The sequence below is a fragment of the Amblyomma americanum genome, chromosome 7, assembly GCF_052857255.1.
Source record: "Amblyomma americanum isolate KBUSLIRL-KWMA chromosome 7, ASM5285725v1, whole genome shotgun sequence".
Lineage (NCBI taxonomy): Eukaryota > Metazoa > Arthropoda > Arachnida > Ixodida > Ixodidae > Amblyomma > Amblyomma americanum.
In genome coordinates, this window is record NC_135503.1 from 124,437,487 (window position 1) to 124,457,935 (window position 20,449).

At 48.3% G+C, this 20,449-nt stretch overlaps 1 protein-coding gene across 8 annotated transcripts in view; it reads left to right on the top strand.

Annotated features, from left to right (window-relative positions):
- Positions 1–15,331, top strand: part of LOC144099531 (uncharacterized) — a 54,529-nt gene extending 39,198 nt beyond the window's left edge. For 4 of the 8 annotated variants that reach the window (XM_077632903.1, XM_077632907.1, XM_077632908.1 and 1 more), the window contains one exon: positions 10,501–15,331. In XM_077632903.1, coding sequence (XP_077489029.1) covers positions 10,501–11,040 — 540 coding nt within the window. In that variant the 3' untranslated portion in view covers positions 11,041–15,331. The remainder of the gene's footprint in view (positions 1–10,500) is intronic. The other 4 variants (XM_077632905.1, XM_077632909.1, XM_077632910.1 and 1 more) reach the window with 1 other exon arrangement.
- Positions 15,332–20,449: the final 5,118 nt, after the last annotated feature.

Consider the following 20,449-nt stretch of genomic DNA (forward strand, 5'->3'; position numbering starts at 1 on the left):
TTTTAAGACCAGTGTCTCCCCTTAAAATTGTCCACGGGGCCACGCGTCTTGTGCCGAACGGGCGATGGCGTTCCGTGCACTCCTTGGCAATGCTGCATCACGCTGTCACGTCTAACTCTTAAAGATGAAGCTTAAGCGCCCTCCAAATTTTTTTAAGCTTCTGCGTCGCCCAGCGCGTGCATTTGGATACGTGCTGCAGGCCGTGTGATAGTGTGTTATTCGGAGTGCTTCGTTAGGCGTGCCTCGCGTGCGCTTTTGTGGTCTGCAGTGATAAATAGCTCCTTCATCTCCGGGCGAAAGTGTCTGACTTTGGGGCAGAAAGTTTTGCTGATAAAAGAAGTGGAAAAAGGTGGCTGACGGAAAACTGACGTTGCGAAGGAATTCAGCATACCGCCCTCTACTCTATCAACTGTATTGAAGAACAAGGAAGCTGAGCTGGATGGCTTTTGAGAATAGCTTCTCAGCAAAGAGAAAGAGGAATCACGATTTGAAATATCCAGAAGTGGAAGGTGCACTTCTACAGTGGCTGAAGAACGCCAGGAGTGCAAATCTCCCTGTACATGGACCTGCTCTTACTGCAAAAGCCAAAGCTCTCCCCCTCCAAATGGGCCATACTGATTTCAAGTGCAGCAATGGCTGGCTTGAACGGTTCAAGAAATGACACGGCTCGACCTCGGAAGTCAGTCGTCGGCAAAAGCGCAGCCGTGAACCGTGACACTGTAGACGTATGGCGCCAACATCGGCTCCAAGTTCTACTTGAAAATTATGTAAACAGAGACGTCTACAACCTAGATGAGGCAGCATTTTTCTGCAAGATGCTACCGAATTGCACGTTCACTTTCCTGGCGCACCCTCATCCGGAGGAAAACGGAGCAAGGAGCGCGTCTCAGTTCCGTTTGGTGTCAGTGCAACAGGCGAGGACAAGCTTCCCTTGTTGGCACTGGGGATGGCAGAGAAGTCGCGGTGCTTCCGAAATGCAGCAATTCCCAAGGAATGCATCTATAGAAGCAACAAGCGAGCATGGATGACTGCAGCTATTTTCGAAGACTATGGATAGTCGGTTCTGCGCAAAGATTCCACAAGTGCTTTTTGTAATTGACAATTGTCCAAGCCATGGGAAGATCGACAACCTGACAGCAATCACTGTGGAATTTTTGCCTGCAAACACTACCGCGGTACTGCAACCGATGGATCAGCGCATCATCGAGACTACCCGGAAGCTGTACCGCAAGGCTCTTTCGCAGCGGATGCTTAAAGCATATGACGCCAGCAAGAGGTGCAACGTTGATTTGCTTGGTGCAATCCATTTGCTAAACTTTTCATGGAAAGAACTAGCACCTTCGAAGGTTGCCAGCTGCTTTGTGCACACCGGCATTTCCCGCGCCGTCGTCAGCGGCCCTGACAATGGCCGGACTTGCAGCGATCTATACGAGGCTGTTTATAAAATTGCTGGCCAAGAGGTAAAAGGAGACTTCGAGACATTCGCGCTGGCTCACGCTGCTGCTCCCGTGGTTGCCCCAGCGACGGATGTGGATATAATTGACACTTTTGGTGGTCCCGACGAGGACCACGGTGCTCGACGGATGGAAGAGCCGGCGGACCAAGAGCCACGTGAAGTGCCAACTATGGTGCAGACGCGTGAGTGCCTACGCCTCCTGTGAAACAAGGTCGAATGCACGGGCGGCGACCACGGCCTCTTGCAATGCTTGGGCAAATTATAGCAGGGCTTGCTTGCGCCCAGTATGAACTTGAAACAGGCAAAACTCACTGCCTTCTTTTGCTTCACTGAATTTGTTTTTTTTTACTGTTGGTTTTTTTTTCGAGCTTATCGCTTATATTGAAATATTGCTTATAATGAATTTTTTGCGCTGTCCCGATGACTTCGTTATAACGAGGGATTACTGTATGTGAGTATGATGTCAGGTGAGGAAATGACGGCATAGTTTTGGTTTCTCGAATCCAAAATGGCAGCCATTAAAATTGGTTGTGCCCTCCCATCCCTTACCTCCGGCTCCCAGTATTACGTCAGGGGACGAAGTGGCGGCATACTGTATAAACGTGTGTAACGGCCGCACTTTTTTTTCCCAGATTCGGGGGGGAAATTTCGGGGTGCGGCCCATACACGCGATTTTCGCAAAAAAAATTTTTTTTCCAAGTGAAAGCAAGTCAATCTGGAATGCGCAGCATTTATTTACCGTTCAGGCATCACTCATGGAGTCTTCAGACTCCGAGCTGGTGCTGTGTTCAGGTAAATGTTCAGCCCACAGAAAGTCGTCTTCGGTCCCATCTAAACTGTTTGAAATTCCGGTCACTTTGAAACTCCGGGTTACAATGTCGGTCGACACGGAATTCCACGCGTACAAAATCCATCCAAGCACAGTCGCGAGCGGTGCCCTCTTAAGCCGCCCTGTCGGCGTCTCGTCGTGATTGCCATTGGCCATTCATTCCGAATACTGCCTTCGAAATTCATCCTTAAAAGGCCGATTGACGCTTACGTCCAGGGGTTGCAGCATGCCGGTGAGGCCACCCGGTATCACGGCCATGTCTGTGCGGATACCGCGCAGGCATTCCTTAACCCTACCCATCAAGTGACCGCGGAAGCTGTCCAAGACGAGGAGCGATCGTCGGGCCAGCATGGCACCTGGGCGCTTCTCCCAAACGCTTTTTACCCAGTCGAGCACAAGCTCATCGTCCATCCAGCCCTTTTCTTTGGCGCGAACTACAATTCCCTTGGGGAAAACGCCTTTAGGAATCGTTTTTCTTTTCAGGATGACATAGGGGGGCAGCTTCCGCCCGTCCGCGGTGACGCACAGCATAACGGTACACCGTTGGCGCTCCGCGCCGGTTGTCCGCACGAAAACACTCTTCTTTCCTTTCAGTTCAACTGTGCAGCTCTCGGGACAGTCGAACCACACGGGGGTCTGGTCGGCGTTCGCTATCTGCGAAAATATATAGTTGTGCTCACGACGCAGACCGATGACATACTTCTGAAAGCTGAGCACCTTGTCGGTGTAGTCGGGGGGCAGCCGCTGGCACAGCGTGGTCCTTCGCCGAAATGGTAGGCCCTTCCTCTTCAGAAATCTTCGTACCTAGCCGGCACTAGCCTTGAAGTCATCGTGCGGTATGCTTTTAGCACGCGCCAAGGCTTGTGCCCTCACGCGCAGCATGTCCGTTGTCAACGCGTAGCCGTTGTTCCGCACTTCCATTGAATAGCATAGCAGCTCTTCTTCTAGCTCAGGAAATTTGCATGGCTTGCCTCGGAAAGCGCGCTTTTTGGAGCTGGTATTCTTCAACGCGTCCCTTTGTCCGCACCACCGTCGGACACACTTCTCATCCACGTCAAATTTTCTGCCCGCGGCACGCTTGCCGTGTTCGAGAGCGAACTCCACTACTTTCAGTTTAAAGCCCGCCGTGTAGCTGTTGAGGTGCTTGCCCATCGTGCAACAGTGACAATGCTCGGAGGCAGTTCATGAAAAAGTGAGGAATGACAGCGCACGAGAGCAACAACTATGCCGAGCGACCACGCTAACACAACCACCAAAAAACGCGTGCTTTGACAGCCAGAACAGAACAAAGTTAGACCTGGCGATACCGATGCCGATACGGATAGCGGAAGTACAGTACCAGAAGCTCGCGGCAGAAGAAAAGATGATGATGATGACCCGCGGCCTCGGGCGCCATCCATGGGCGGCACCTCGAAGCTCCTGTGCGCATGTATTTCGAAGGCTATTCTTGCGTGTTTCCTGGAAAGTTTGGGTGTGGCCCTTACACATTTTTTTTTTTTTTTCAAATATTTCCTTTGGGAATATGGGGTGCAGCCCTTACACGCGTTTATACGGTATTTTCCGTTTGCCGAATCCAAGTTGGCGGCCATTAACCCCTTCACCATTTTTTTATATCGATGAATTTCTTAACAAAACTGCTTTTTTTTTTATTCCTGATTTCGATTATAATTGCAATAAAAAGCATGCATTCAATCTTTAAAAAATATTTGAAGCAAACACGAAGCCAAATTAGCATATCTAAGTTTCTTATTTCTGACAATGCAGATAACCAACTTCCTGCTGGTAATGAGCGATAAAAATTAAAGAACGACCATAGCCAACAGTTTCTTAACTCTTTCACTGAGTTGTAGTGACAAACAGTTGATTGCTTTGCCGAGGAAGCTTTGGGACGGTGTGGTAAATTACAAAACAAGGGATCACGCATAATGGTTGGTTGCAGCTCTCGCACCAAAACCGTGTTTCCTTCCTAATTTTCAGGCCCTTGTCTTCACCCACGTCTCTTCCTCAGTCACTGGCGCCCATTTTTTGACGCGGGAGTGCTCACACGGACGGCAGCCCTTCACCTTATCAGCAGCGTTGCAGTTAGCTTCTTCGACCACCATTGAAATGAGTTCATCATCTAGGAAACGTTGAATATATTCAACCCAATTCATCAGGCGAGCTTATAGCGAACGTCTCACCGGGAACTGCCAGAAAAGGAAACCGAGGGGTTGCGTAGGGATGTTACTGACGTCGATCTTCATCCACTAACGCACGCTGCAAAGTTTGCTTCTGAGCTGTCGTCTTCATTGGAAGAACTCCTCAGCACGTCATCACTGTTGTCCTCGCTCCCTGAAACAATGTACACTTCGGCGTCTGAATCACCATCATCTGAAGAAGATGATGGTGAAGAAAAGAGTCTTTTCCGAGAAGACAGGCCAGCAGTACACGCGTCGCCTCCGCCGGATGCCATTTTTAAAACCCGGGTTGCCGTACGAAAAAAACATTTATGCGCTAGAAGAAAGCGAAATTAACAGGTCACTGCTGCCATCTGTCGAGCAAATTGCCATCTAAGCCACACTTGAGTGCTGCTCGTCCGAAACGCTGAATAGAAGAACCTATTCAGTAAGGACAAGCTACAGTCGTCCAGAACGGTTTGGGGACTGCTTGGAAAGGACGAGCGCAGCTCGTCCAAAACGGTAAAGAGGTTGAAATTGGTTGTGCCCTCCCATCCTCTCCCAAACGGGCATATTTTGGTACATCCTCGCAAGTTTCTACGGCATGGCGGCACGTTCATCGGCCAATTTGTCAAAATTTACGCGTCTCGGGCTCCAAAATGACGTCGTGGGAAAAGAACCTCGCAAATTCGCATATGACAAAATTGAGAAATTGATAATTTCATGAATTTTCGGCTCTGAAGACCCGTGTCCCCCCTTAAAGCGTAAGCATGCGAAATTTCATTCGCATAAATAATTCATGATAATTTATTCACACAATTTCACATAAACTGCCCAAATTTTAGTGCACACTCTTAAAAAGATCACAAAACGAAGAACAAACAAAAACTCATTTGAAAGCTCGAAAATAAGTTTACTACTATTCCGATCACTCCATATTGATGAAATTTATTACATATAATGCTGGAAAGAGTCCTTAAATATCACACGAAGTCGGAAAGCACCAGCCTCATATGTTGTCCCTTCATAGCCCCTGCGAGCTGCCTCCTCCAGGCGGGCCTTCTTTGTTGCACTGCGAGGATGGGCCCTAGCTTCAGCAGCCTCCTTTGCAGACATGCTTGAAATGCTGCGCCTCTTGTCACTCTCCTTGGCCAGGCCTTTAGAACACCGAGCTCCTGCAGCACCTCCTTGAAGCCTGTGTGCCCTCTGTGGAACCAGATGACCACTATTATTCTGTGGCTATCTCAACAACAGTTCGTGGTGAAAACTTGGTCTTTGGGCCCAGCAGCCATATCTTGCTGTTTAGTGATTCAGCTGCGTTCTGTGTCGGCCCTTCCACACAACGCTGGAGCAGCTTCTCTTCTGTGAATCTTTTGTGGATAGGCAGAACAGCCTCGCCTTGGGAAGTGGTCAGTATGGGAGTGTGGGCTGGTGCTAGTTGACCCAGTGCCTATGCCCACTTGTGTTTGCACCAATAAGGCAAAACTTGTGACTGCTGTCACCATCTCTCGGAACAGGAATGAAAATAGGAAGCCCAAACAGCACAGTACATTTCCCGCACATTGCCTCTGTTGCTGGCGATTGCAACCTGAAAATAGCCTTGCAATTTTTTAATCATCCCATCCTTCAATTTCTCTCCTCTTGGCATCTTCACCTTTCGAAGTGCAGTGTCTTGGTGACGTGGTTTGTGCAGTCTTCCTTTAGTACAGGCGCGCTTCCATAGGCACCCAACTCTGACACGGCAGTGTAGGCCTTACTGTCCCCATCCGAGAGAAAAGTTGTAAACTGGTGAGGCGTGGTATACAAGTCAGTCCTCTTCCAAATCCGTAGGGCAGCTTCTGTCTCCATCGCGTATGCATAGCATTCTGTGTTTTTCTCAAACACGGGTGTGAGAAAGGTCTGTCAGATTTCTTCTTCTTGTGCCTCCAGTGCCTTGTGTCCGCTGCAGCTTAGGCAGTAGTTCTACGGAACTTCGAAGTCTAAGCACAGCCCTGTAAAAAGGCTGTACCCACGCCATTTTGGCTTTTGTGCCCTTTTTTATGCCACCTTCCATCAAACATGACTGCTCTGCAGTGGGACCTGCCGCGTCTGCCGTCAGCTGTCTAGCCCGTTTTTTGGTGGCGGCGGCGTGCACTTTTTTGGCGATGGCACCGAAAGCTTTGTGATGCACTGGTTTTGGAGCACCAAGTAAAGCACAAAAGCACACGAGCTGCTCGTGCCCGGCGCTGATTGCGCGCGCTGCGACCACCGACTTGACGTTTACGGCAAAGGTGTCTTTCGTGCTACCATGGGCAGATGTCTCACCACTGCCATTGTACAACAGAGATACGTGGCTTGAGGTGTAGGCGCACGAGATGACATTCGCGGGACACGCTCCATTTTGGCGATGCAGTTCCAAAAACGAAGCCAGTCCTTTTCGTTTTCCGACCGTTTCTCGAACTGACGGCTCGCATCGCCCGCAGGTTGGGCATGCCGCGCCGCTGACGAGGTTGCTCAACTCGCTGGTCTCACAGATAACTGCGCTTGCATGCTTGTCTTCATGCTTGCGGTTCACCATCAAACCTCTTTAGCTTTCGCTCTGATGCACTGACGAAGTCGTCGTTGCCGCGGTTAGGACTAGCAGCAGCCGATTCTGCCGTCGCTGGCGCTCTCCGCTTGTGCTTGGGGTGCCTCCCTTTGTACTGATGCCTCATCCAGAACTTCCTTGCGCGAAATTCGCGTTTCTTGCTGACATCCATGGCTACCACGTCATACTTAGTGGCACGGGCAGGGACACTATTTTTCGTTCCATTTATAGTCCCGCAATAATTTTTGACATCCATGTAGAAAAAAAAGCTCAGAAGCCCGGGCAGACACGTTACTTCTGGTCTAGGTCACAGCAAAAGAAAGAGCGAGCGCGTCCGGCGTGCGTCTGGATGTGCTGCAACCAATGACAGGGCTCTGATCGTACCACATGATTTAAAAGGCCAGTCGCGGCATTCGATTTCGGGGGGAACTGATGCTTTTTTTTTTCGTATTTTTATCAAGAATGCGCCGCTGCTGAAGTAGCTTCTGCAGAACATAGTTAGGCCTACTTCCCTGCAAAAGAGCGGGCGACGCTGTGAGGCGAAATGCCGCGTGCCCGAAATTCGGTCAGATTCGTGCTTTCACGAGCCACTGCGAGTGCTTTAATTGCGTTTTTTAGTAACTTCCCGTTTATTCTCGGCTTTGATTTTTTGATACATGAAAGAAGAGGCTTGAAGGAAAACAAAATGCAAGAAAACAGAAAATCGGCTTTTTCGAAAAATATCGCAGTTCTTTTACCTGCAATTTTCCTTAAAGCATCAGGACTTTTGGTACTTGTTAGTCAGTTTCATCTTTTCTGAGCCATCACCGTTGCAGCAAAACAAAACTGTAACGCACTGATTGCTTTTTTGTCCGCCCTGGCAGGCTTCGCCCTTGAAGCACAAGGCTCTTTTTTTGGGCTGAAGGTTGTAGAATAGGCCTGGCTTGTCTATGTTGAAAAATTGCAAGCGTCATATCCCGCGATGAAAGACAGCAGTGTGGTTGCTATGCAAGCTTCAACGGTGGAGGCGTCAACCTTTTTCCTTCGCCGCAAGCGGTTTTCTAGGAGAGGTCATGTCGTGCCTTAATTTGGTGAATTCAACCACCGGAGGCCTGAAGATCTTAGATTCCCAGTGTGAGTGCGATATCCACAGCCATCTCATGAAGAACTTTTCTGTCAGTGTTGACGCCGGCTGCGGTGACTTCTTTAAACCACATTAGGAGAACTTGTAACTTTACATGGTGGGCAGTCTTCGCTTCTTTGCTGATTTCAGTACCTTTCAGGGTGACGTGATCGATGCTCTTAAAATGACACATGCAAGCAACATGTTGCACTTCCTTAGTTTGTCTTCGCGCACAAGGGAATAAAGAAGCAAGAACGGCTGCGACGATCCGCGCGCTGGCTGTAGCGAAGAGGATGTCGGGGCGCACAGAGCCACAAGAAATGTGGAGAGGACAAACCATGCTCGAAAACGCTGGGTGGGTTGGCTGGTTCGCAAGGCGGACGGACCAATAAGCGGCAGTGCTAGCCTCGGGACAAACATTGGAACGGCTGCCAAGGTCGCGCTGTCCACTGGTTCATGCTTGGGTACTCCACTGCTGCTGGCTGACACCTCTGTCGACGAACTTGTGTTTTCTGCTTGCTTTTTTATGTTTTTTCCCAAAATTGTGTGCGCTGCAAACTTATGATACGGTTTCACGCTACAGTAGTGTCTTTTCTTAAATGGCATCACGGAGTGAGCACGGAGCGTCCAAAAAAAACGGCGTCGGCCAGTGAGGCGCTCGAATTTTGCAATTGTGACATCCAATAGCATCGCCACATTTTATATTTAGTTTTCCGTCTTTTTCTTTGCTCCAAATCATAGTAGACTTTCCGTTATGACGGGAAAGTCCTACTCCTGTGCCAGCTACATTTGACGAGACACGCGGTGCAAAACGGGCATTTTTTAGCGGATTTTTGCAAGTATGTCGGTTTCTCATTAACTCTGCGGTATTCAGCCATGAAATTTGGCAATAAAATGGAAAATGATGAAACATATTCATCTATGACAAAACTGAAAACTCGATTTATTTTGCGATTTTCTACTGTCAAAAGACACGTGTCCCCCCCTTAGGACGAACTGTTTTGCATGTCCTTCGGTTAAAATGAACTTTCTCAGCGATCACGAACCATGGTGACTTTGCATAACGGAGTTCACGGGGCATCTGTGCGGCACTATCTCTGTCTCAAGGTCCAAAAATTTGGCCAGCAACTGCTTTGGAGGCTTCATATAACTGGAGAGGCCAGCATCGGTGAAAATGATTCTGAAAGAGAGAGGGGACATCCTGCCTAAATGCAAGCAAGTTTGGATTGAAAAGAAGGGCTGCAGTTGATGGGAAGCGAGCAGCCATGGAGAATGCCCTCATTGAGTGTTTGCACCAGGCACACAGCTCTGTAATTGCTGTTGATGGGTTCAGCTGGATAGAGAAAGCAGGGAAAGGATCACACTGCATTTCTATGCCAGTGACTTTGAGGGGCCTAATTTTTGGCTCGAGCTTTCCAGAAACGTAATGGCACACACGCCAAGAAATGCGTATGTGTTCAGTGCCAATAAGACCAGAGTCTTCAAACATGTGCAGCCTGAACAGACTCCGACATTCAACGCAGAGTGCATCACCTGCCATACCAGCTCATGCAAGGGCTGTTCTTCTTTTTGCTTTGTTTTGATGAGGCCCAGCCCTTAACAAGACCAGCATTTTTCCAGTTTTTTTTTTTTACTACAATGGAGCCCCGATTATGCTTCCCTTTTTATGCTGCGGTGCGGACTTTTTTGTTGTGTTAGTGGAGTCCTTTCAAATCCTTCAAATACACAGTGGATTGAAAGTATGGCTGAGAGGACATGCGCCTGACAACCAAGGTGAGCTAACCACATAAAGTAATATGGGCTCCTAGATAAGTCGCAAATGTCATGCGCTTCGAAGTTGAGGTCAAGATCCTCCTACGAGGTGTAATTTTTGGATAGCAGAAATGTAAAAAAATTCACTTAGAATGCAAGCCAGAAAAACGTCCCCAAAACTGTTTATTTGCACTGCACATTTAGCTTGATTCGGTGCACAGTCGCGACACGTACATGCTGTGTGCTTGCTCATCAGCGCCACCCCACGCTGGGCGTCTAAAAAGGGCATGCATTTCCATATGCCTCCACAGTTCTCAAAAGGTGCTGAGCAACTCCACGTATACTGGTTTCCATTCCTTCCTGCCCTACATGTGGCACCTCAAGAAGTGCCCAAATGGAATTAACAGCTAGGTGTATGGTGAAACAGTGTGTAATCTGCACTAAGGGACAAAAAACAAAAGGCCTCATTGCATTGCCTCTTTAGAGTGCCGTGGTGCATACTGTGTTGTTTGAATTTGGGTTGGACACTAAACTTGGTGTGTGCCTATGGATGTTGGCAGGTTGTCAGCCACTGTGCATGCGACTTTGTTGGGAAAGGTGCCCTTTGGCCCACATCGCTCCTGTTTCCTCCTCTCTCAGCAGCAGACGGCTGAGACACAGGCGGCCAAGCTCCAGCAGCAACAGCAGCAGCAGGCAGCGTCCGGCCAGGGCGATGACCAAGGAGGTGGTGGTGGCGGAGGTGGCGCGCGCGAGCAGCATGACAATGGCGGCGAGTCGGATTCTGGCGAGGACACGTTCCACGGCAACCAGAGCCACTCGAACCCGCCCTCTGGCACCTCAACACCCAGCCCCGGCGGCGCGGGTGCCACCTCACACTCGGAGCACACGGATGAGTCGCAGGGCGCTGCACCGCCCACCTCGCAGGCCGGCGGATCAGCCGCTTCGGAGCGTGGTGGAGGGGGCCTGCCTTCGCTGGCATCCCCCCTGTCGCTGGCCCACCCGTTAGCTTCGCTGGGCTACCAGCACTCACTGGCCAGCTTTGGCATCTCGTCGGGGGGATTCGGCGGCACACCGCATGCGGCGCACGTGGCCGCCTCGACGGCTGCCGCGCCCTACTTGCCGGGCAGCGCGGCCACCTACTCGCAGGCCCACCTGCCCGGGCCTTACAGCTGGACCTGAGCGCCGGGCGCCGCGGGGGGCGACGGAGCGGGGCCCGCCGTATGCAACGTGTAGTAGTCGCCGCAGTCTGCCCCCGTCTCTGGCCGGGGCTCCCCCGTCGCCGCCCCCCCGCCATCGAAGCAGCAGCCAGCGGGGCGTTCCCCCTTCCCCTCTTTCGTTCTGCCCCAGCCCGAGAAAGCGGCGCTCCACCCAGCGGCACGCCGTGCACGGGCACCCACCACTGGCCCTGGTTGCTCGTGGTGTGAATCTCACTCCTGCTGGGCACGCCGCCGTGCCCGTGGGTGTGGCCTCGCCGGGGTCGTCGTCCACCTGGGCACAGCAGAGGACGGGGCCGTCGTGTGCGAGAAGCCAAAGACGGTCGACCAAAACAGGCGAGCGGTGTGGGCTGTGCTGTGCAGCGAGCAGCTGAGAAGTGTGGGGGCCATGCATGGCCCGCTGTGCGAGTGCCAGCAAGGTGGGCAAGGATCGCAGTGCTCTGCTTGTGTGCCAACAGCCAGCGCTGGGTGAACTCTCCGTGAGGCAGGAGCCACCACCGGGGAGGCATCATTGCCAACCATGCACTCGCTGCTGCTGCTGCTTTGGTCGCCGCCTTCACCACCTCGGCACCCACATTGTTTCTACTGGAAAGGACCGAAGTAACCGCCGCGACGACACACAAGGCCTGCTGGAACCGCAGATGTCTTCTTCGCGGGGCCCACTCGATTCTGCCTCGCACGTATGGTGGACTGTGTTCGGCAACGGGAAGTGCACTTTGCGCGCAGTATGACAGACCAAGCGGGAAAGGCAACGCCGTCGGCTGTTTCTTCCTTTCCTCCTTGTTTTCAGCCCCCATTTTTATTACGAGCTCACAGTGTGCATTGCCATGGTTTATCCAGTGATTTCCTCAACATTCTACTGCGATCAACGGCTGTTTGAACTGCTTGCCCTCTTAGCTGAGTTATTGGTGGGGGGTTTGATGAGAGTGTGGGCTCCAAGCCGTTCACAGTCTTACTTGTTTGCTTCATTCGTAGCCTTTTACTTCGTTTCTAGCATACACACTTGTATAAATGCTGTCCTCATATTTTGTTTTTCCCCTCACAAAATCTGTTTCCATTTGTCAGACCCCTCAAGTTGTGCCACGTGACCATTATCTTGTTGAAAATTTGTCTCATCACTCTTACAACTTAATTTATTGCTTACAGTCTGTGACAAGTTGCCAATGTTTGACTGTAGAATTGCTTAGGAGGACTAGAAAAAATCATTGGTACAGCGTTAAAAGGGTGCATGCAGGGCTGTCAGGATGTGTGCATTTGCCATGTGTCACTGTCATTTCTTTCTGTCCTCTCTTTAATGTCTGGGGCCATTTGCATAGCCATAAATGCAGAGGGTGTTTAGTTTTTAATCTGCTCTTTTATGTCTTTCGAAGTATCAGTGCCGAGTTGCTGCTGCTGCTTTTTGCTGAAGTTCAGGGCTGCAGCGCTAAGCTTGTTCCTTGTGGATGCCCGCAAAAATTCTGCTTTGGTATCACATCGGAGAGGCTCTGGGGTGTAGCTACAATTGTATCATGTGCAGTGCACACCGACGGCCCACGCTGGCACTGGCAGGTAATTTTTCTCCTATGAATGGAACTGTGCAAGCTGTGGCACAGCACATGGCAGCTTCCCTTGCCAAATGGCTGGATGCAAGATGTAAGCCACCGGTCCTTTTATTGGTAGAGCTCATTGAAGGGTTAGGCAGACTTAATCCAGAGCTTTGTTTAAGTGGCTTCAGAAAAATCATGGGGCAAGTTACTTAACATGCTTTTCTTTCTCTCCCACGCTTCATTGTGGGCCAATCTGCACTTGGAGGGCTGCAGCCCACACCCCTGCCAGTTCTTTGGCCAAACAAGCACAACCCGTTTTCTCTAGGCTAAGAAAGCCCTGCTTTTCCCGACAGGAGAAGGAGTGACACTGTGTCTTAGAGTTACCCTTTGCGGAACATCAATAATTGCGGGCAGACACCGATATTTATGCTTCCAGTAGTTCTCCGAGACCACTTTTGCGTGTGTGGGTGCTTGTGCGTGCATGCCGGCTACGTTCCTCAGTAAGGAACGAGCCGTTTTTAGGGTCGGGGTAATGACTTTAATCGAAAGGAGCCGCGTCTGTAGGCTCCAACATTTAGCGCTTTTAACAGTGCAAGCTTCATGCTCGAGGTGCAGCGTTCTCTTGAGCAAAGCCGATGAGGCAGCAGGGGACGAGAGTGCACGTCGTCCCGTCTTGCCGCTGTGGCACTGGCCTTATGACGAGAGCGTCTTCAGCAGAGGGCAACAATCACACGCATGTGTTTGTGTGGAGAGTGGGACTTGTTTTTCTGGAGGTGTGCACGCCTTTGTCCCTTGTGCAGAGCACGGCCTTGGTGTGTGGCATTTGCAATGGTTTGCCCCCTCCCCACTCCTTCCCTTTTAAGAGCAGTGAGGGTGCGTGGGTGAACAAAGCCAGGATTGTTGCCACCACACTGCAAGCTTCGTCTTTTTTTGTTGCACACTCAGAAACGGGGGCTCCTTGTGACAGGTGGACTGCTCTCCCAACTTGGCTAGAAGTGCAACGACAGCAGTGGACTTTTAAAGTGCGAACAGAAAAGTATGTAAAAAAAAAAATACTCAAGACTTTTTATTATCCTTGCGTATTGGCTGCTGCCCCACCCTTCCCGAGTGCGTTTTTATAAAGACTAAATACCGACTGAGTCTTGGCAGAACATATTCTTACGCACATTTGTTGTCAGTATTTTTCCGTCATTTTGCATTTCCTTACACGTGTTAAAGCATGGCGATGATTTTTTTTTCTTTGTAGCTACATGTTGTACAGTTTTTGTTGTCATTTTAGAACTTGGGGCATACACATAGTAAGCAGCCATTGCAAGGTTTCTTTTTATATTTTTGTTAGCGGGAGAATGGACTGTCAAGGCAACCACCACATAGAAAGGATCACACCTTATAATGTGATACAGCATTTTTCTTTCGTATTCTTGTCCTGCATTTGATGTGCATTGTTTTTTTGCAGTGGACGTTGCGTATGTCTCGTGTCGTGAAACCGACATGAATAATAAAGAACTTGGTCGGTGGGATTTGTGTAGATTATGCAAGTGCTCAGTGAGCTTGCCACCATATGCTGCGAGGTGTATATACAATTCCTTGCACATTTTCTGGCAGTTCGTGCCATGGATCTTTGTTTTTGCGTGTCAAACGAGAACTCTTGTTTAAGAGTTTCTCAGGGAGTGCTGTGGTGCTTTTGCAGGCTAATAGGCTTTTGGGTTGTCTTCATGGCGCAGAAAATAAAATACAGTTTCAGTTGGACTGCGTGCAGTTAGGCTTGTTGATGCATTCCTTCCCTGCCTTTGGACTGTGCAGGACGGAAGGGAGTTTGGAATGGAACATTAGTCAGCTGTGGCTTAATTTTAGTCGTAATTGTGTGCATCTTTTTCGGTCCATAAAATAGGCAAGAAGACCAATAATTTGCTTTTACACTGAAATCGTGCACAGATGTGCGGTATTATATGAGATTTCATTTTCATCAAGAGCCTTGATAAATTTGCTTCCAGGCAGCTGAATGCTGCATTGAAATGTGCATCACCAACACAAGTCAGTTTTGTTTGACTGGTAACATTTTCTTAGCCCTTCAGGAATATGCACTGTTCATGGATTTTGAATAATGGATTGAGCGGAGTCTGGAATTGTAGCCATGCAGTCTGCAAGAGCGGAAACAGCCGCAGGGCATTGTGTACGATAGCCACAGCCAACTTACATGTCTATTTTTTTCTTTGCTTTTTTCTCCATTGCTGTATAAAAGTACATGCACAGAGCAAGCAATTTCTCTTGTCCCATTACCTCCCATTGCTTTTATTTTTCTGTACAGAGTCTAGTGGCCTCCAAATGGAGAGCACAGAGGCCTGGTTCTTTAAGTGTCCCAAGTATGCGTCAATGCTTTGTTGTTGTACATAGTGTGTTTTCTCATCACCCCACCACTTTGGGAGCATCTCGAGTGATTTTTCTTTTTTTTCTCTTTCACTTTTGAAAGCTCGGAAATTTTTCATTGGCGTGCGTGTGCTTGTCTGTTTAGTGTGCGTGTGTCTCGCGTTCGCGGAGTCCAGTCTCTGCTCGCCACACCTGTTGAGACCGAAATGTTTGCAACATCGCTTCCCTTGACGCGTTGTATTTTTTCTTCTTGATGAAGACGAAAGGAATGATATACTGTGAGAAGGCATGTTTGTCTGTGTGAAGCAATTTCCAAATTCTCCGAGGAACGTAGTGCTAATAAAGCATCTTTTTTTTGGTTAACGTTGCTGGTCTGTGCCCAAGTGCCACACCACACACACATGCAGGCGTGCCAGCAGGAACAGGTAGTAGTCCTGGCTGCAGTGACATAGTGCTGTTTGCGTCAGTTGCGTATGCTGCTGTTGCTTGCATTCACTGTGCGCTCGCCACCACTGTTGCCCTTGTGAACAGTGCAGCATTTAGCAAAGCAGGAATGTAGTGAGTCTGCACTTCATAGCAGTTTTCGGGGCCTCAAAGCAAATTCGTCAAAAAGTAAGTTAGGTGTAGGGAAGCCTCAATTGTGTATAGTCGTCCACAAACCTGTCTACAGCCCTCAAGCGGCATGCTCTGTTGTGCATTTATGACTGTCATCGCTGCCTGGTGGGTCCGATAAAGCTTTTAAAAATCTATGGTTATATGCAGTGTTGGCGGTAACGCGTTCCTTTTTTTGGTAACTTAGTAACGTACTCGATACCATTTGGGAACTGTAAAGGGTAATGTACTTTCATTAACATTTTTAGGTAACGTGAGGTGTCATGTTACTAGTTACTTTTGTTCTAGTTGTCCCCCACTCCGCCCCCTTTTTTTTTTAGAAAAAAGCACAGAGCACCTAAACTGATGTTGCAAATAAACAAACAGATGCTCTCAACGACCTTTGTTGTGGCTCACATGCATGCCAGGAAACACCTGCGGTTGACGCACCCAACTAAAAAAGACAGAATAGCCATAAAACACGTGCACAAACGCATTCACACACTTGCCTTCACCTACCTCCCTTTCCCGAGCCACTCACACACACAACTCTCTACAGAGTGGAAGCATGCCGAGCATTTTGGAACATATTTTTCAGAGTTACCTGAAATTTATTGAGAGTTCAGCGGTGTTTTCTTCATGAAGATAGAATTGATGATGTGTCATTTTGTATTTAATGTCACATTCAGAAAACGGCTTCACCATGTGCCACGGAGTTAGAATCTATCACTTGTAAATATACAGGCAACTTTAGGCCACTATAGCAAGTATTCTCGTTAAATCAGGATTTCATGTAAAATCGTCCTTTGGGCTAGCAGTTTTGTGTGAAATATGAGCTGTATGAAATTGTTATTGTGAGTTTATAGGGTGAAGACGCAGTAATTAAAAATTTATGGTTATGAAGCAACGGCTTTTTTGATAATTGTAACGCGTTGCTTTTCTTTGTTGGTAACGCATTCCTTTTTTCATAGCGTAACGAGTAATGTATTTAGTTACTTTTTTCGGTAACTCCTACAACACTGGTTATATGCATGCGCGATAAGGTCCTGTTTTGAGCCCTAGGCCACTTGCAGTGAGGTCAATATATATACTCCCCTTTGTGTTGTTTGAGCGCTCTAGACAGGTCTGTGGATGACTGCAAAACACTTATTGGTCTTGACAAGCGTGAAATGCGAAGTCGTGATGTCCAATGCTTTCGCTTCGCTCAGCTATGATGCCTGCTTTAAAGCAAGATGAGCATTCGTTTACAAGCAAACATAGAGGTTTGAGATTTTTGCCTGATTTCCCTACACAAGCGCTGCTATTTATTTTTCAGAAACCATGCAGATGTTGATCGTTGGGAGCAACAACTTGAGGTGTGCCCCAGTGTAGTTTATTACTGCACAACTTTGGCGAGAGGTGCGCTTGCAGTGGGCTGTGACCTTGGAAGAGGGCGCCCTTAAAGGAATATAGACACCTAATTTTTGGGTGCGTTTTCTTGTTTGTAATGATGCTTAAGACAATATTATGCATGGATTACCACCTGGTATCCTCCTATGACCGCTAAGTAATTTATTATCATTTCTTTCTGGTGCTGTTTTGGTTTCAACAGCCGAATGAGGAGTGTGACGTAAGCCTGTACTTACAGGTCACGTGAGACATGAAAAACTGCTATATAATCGCTGCTTCCACATTCGTTGTCATTCCGGCTCTTGAAGAAGGCTGGCTTCAGCACTGCAGTCAATTAAAAACGATGAAGCAGCGATTATATGGACGTTGTTCTATGCCTCACGTGACCTAAAAGCACTCTTTGACATCACGGCCATTGTTTGGCTGTTGAAACCGAAACAGCATGACAGAAAAATTCGATTATAAATTATTTAGCAGTCTTAGGCGAATATCACATGGTGATTCATGCATAGTGTCTTCCGCATCGTTGAATGAAGAAAACATGCCACCAAAATTAGGTGTCTATGCTCCTTTAAATGCCACAACTCATGCTTGCAGAACAACAATGCATTCATTGCTCCGTCATCTGCTGCGAATCTCTGCTGCTGCATGCAGTGTGCTGCTAAGGTGGCTTGAATAAGTTTTCACTACGCGTGAGCTTCATCCAGGTGAAATAAAGATGGTATGTTGGGTTAAATCGTGGAGGAAGGAAACCTTGGGAGAGGCCCTCATTATCAGATCTTTTTGATGAAAATAACGGGCTACACTAGGAATTTTATGAGTGCGCTTGCCTTGTACAACCGGTTTGTGTCGTCCAATTCCTATTGTGGCATGTTATTTCCATAAAAAGTGTACAACCAACTAGCCCACATTGCTGGCTCGCTTATCAGAGCTGCATGACAAAAATTCAGAGGGCACTTGGGACTGCTTACATGCTGTAAAGGTGAAAGCATCGGAGTGTCATCGTGAGCATTCGGCCTCGAAGCAGGTTGCGCACTGAACGAAGACTTTCCTCCGAGCGCTGAGTCCACAAAGGTCCAAGTGAAACACTCTGTTCGCATACCTTTTGCGAGCTAGCCTCCAACCTGACTATTAACCGCTGTCACATGGGCAGTTTTAATTAATGCCCATTGAATTCGGTGGTGTTCGGCTCGTGCTGCACGGTGGTTTTCAATCACCTTCGAACTCTGTGCATCGACTCGGGGGAGGGGGGGCTGGCTCGTGAATGGCCATTGGGATCTAAAGGATCATTGAGAACATCCTCGCACTCGAAATAGAGAAATATTTTGATTTAACGAACAATTTGCAGGAAAGCCGACTTATGGGAAAGTTTCTTCCAACCATAAACCCTCATTCATAAACCGTGTTTTCTCTTCCTGCTCTGCTGACTGAAGGGGTTAGCGTGAGGAGAGATTAGCCAGTAGCCTTCCACTGTATCCTTTGAAAAGATGAGGGGGGGGGGGGGGGGGGCTGCCTTCTAATCTGCGCTGCGCAAACCTGAAGCCCAGGTGGTCACCACCAGCTTTCAAGATGCAAAGAGAAGTTGCCCAAAGGTTACAGTGGTGCCTTTCCTTGATGAGTGCCTGTCTTGACCTGCTCCTCGTGAGGGGCTTTAGCTTCTCTCTCTCATACACATAAAGGGAGATCTCATCCTTCACTTATCGAACAAGGAGGTGACATCCCAGTAAAAGAAAAACAATGGATTCAATTGGGCAAACCATTTGTTTTCAAATGGAACCAGTTCCCAACTGGTCAGTCCCTTGGGCTCATAAATTCAACTGGGTAGTCCATTTAGTTTCGCTAGTTCCAGTTGGGCATTCTAATTGCTTTTGTGTATTCAGTTGGATTACCCAACTGGAATCATTTGAAACCAATTGGCGCTCCCAGTTGGAACCCAGAAAACCAATTGGAAGCTGATCTGCCAACTGGAAGCTCCACTTGGTTCCATCTGGGCAATCCAGTTGGAAAATGTAAGTGGAAGTCAGTGATGTCTTTCACCGAGATCTGTATATATATATAGCTGGCTATAAAACATAACACTAGACTAATTCGGTTCTTGCAAAAACAGACATTAGCAGCTTAATCTCTTTGTTTTCATCGTCTCCTCCATCACCGTGGGCATTCTTAAGTTGGATAACTTGATGGTCAACCGCCACTGGCTCCAGCTAGAGGGTTTCATGAGCGGAGTATATAAGTGACTGGAAATGTGTGTTCTGCCCAGGTGAAAATCTTCAACTGGAAATTCAATTGGGAGTAACTGGTTTCAACTGGGAGCAACTGGTCCCAGTTGGAAACCAACTGGTTACACTTTGAATCCCAGTTGGAAGCAAACTGGTCCCAATTGGGGACCAAGTGGGAGGCAAATGGTCAAGTTCCCACCAACTGGGAAACATCAATTCCCACTTGAGAGCCAGATGGATGGAACTGGGAGCTAATTAAGTGGGAAGTGGTTCCATATGTGGGTCAAGTGGAAAGCAAAAATTTCCATTGAGGGCCACCTGGGCAGAACTGGTTCTGGGTAAAAACCAAACGGGAAGTTTTTTTTACTGGTTTGAGGGACGTCAAGAAGGAAATATGCTGCTGCGGCTCAGCATATTGTACATATATTAGCGTGGGCAGAGAAAAAAGAAAAATAATGTTGCCCAGCCCGCACCACCAATGGCACAGCGGGCTAGCACAATGTACAGTCATAGGCAAAGTGAATTTACTTTTAAAATAGATGAAAGCTGGCTTATCGGTGAACATCAATCCAATCGCATGCACTGTGTGCGCTGCGAAAATGCCCATAGGCACTCTCCTGACGAATAACATCACTTCTCTCAAAATTCTGCACTACGTATTTAGCATGGGTCGACACGCTGCAGCAAGTATCATGTACCTGCATTATTAGCATTACAGCAAAATTTTTTCTTGTTAGGCCTGCTCCATTCCTCTCTCCAGCTCGTTATGACATAGGCACTTCAGGCAGGGTGACATTACATTTATTGCTCGCCTGACCACTGTTCTACAGACTTGGCCCAATAACTGGAAACATTTAGACACAAAGGACACCTATCAAAATACTGATTAAAAATGAGACGGATGTGGCATTAAGAACAGAGGCACAAGAAAACAGCTCGAATGCAGCGAGTTTCTTGGAGTAGAAATAGTAATTAGGGCATCATAGGAGAACATTACTTAAGAAGCAGTTTTGCTCCAAAGCCGAAATCGTGCATTATTTGTTCATCTTATAAAGACGTGGGCAGTCAGAGTATGTGAGCTAAGGGAAGGCTATGCACTGCATAAGCTGTTTGAACTAATGTGCACCCTGAAGGTTATTATTCGCACCTTTATCAATCTAAAGTGCTGCAAACTCCGAATACTGTCCCAGTTGACCAAGAATTCTCTGCTTGTACACCCTCTACTTTCCGTGCTGCCGAGCAAACGGGAACAAGAACCTCGTCAAGCTGCTCATAGCAGCTT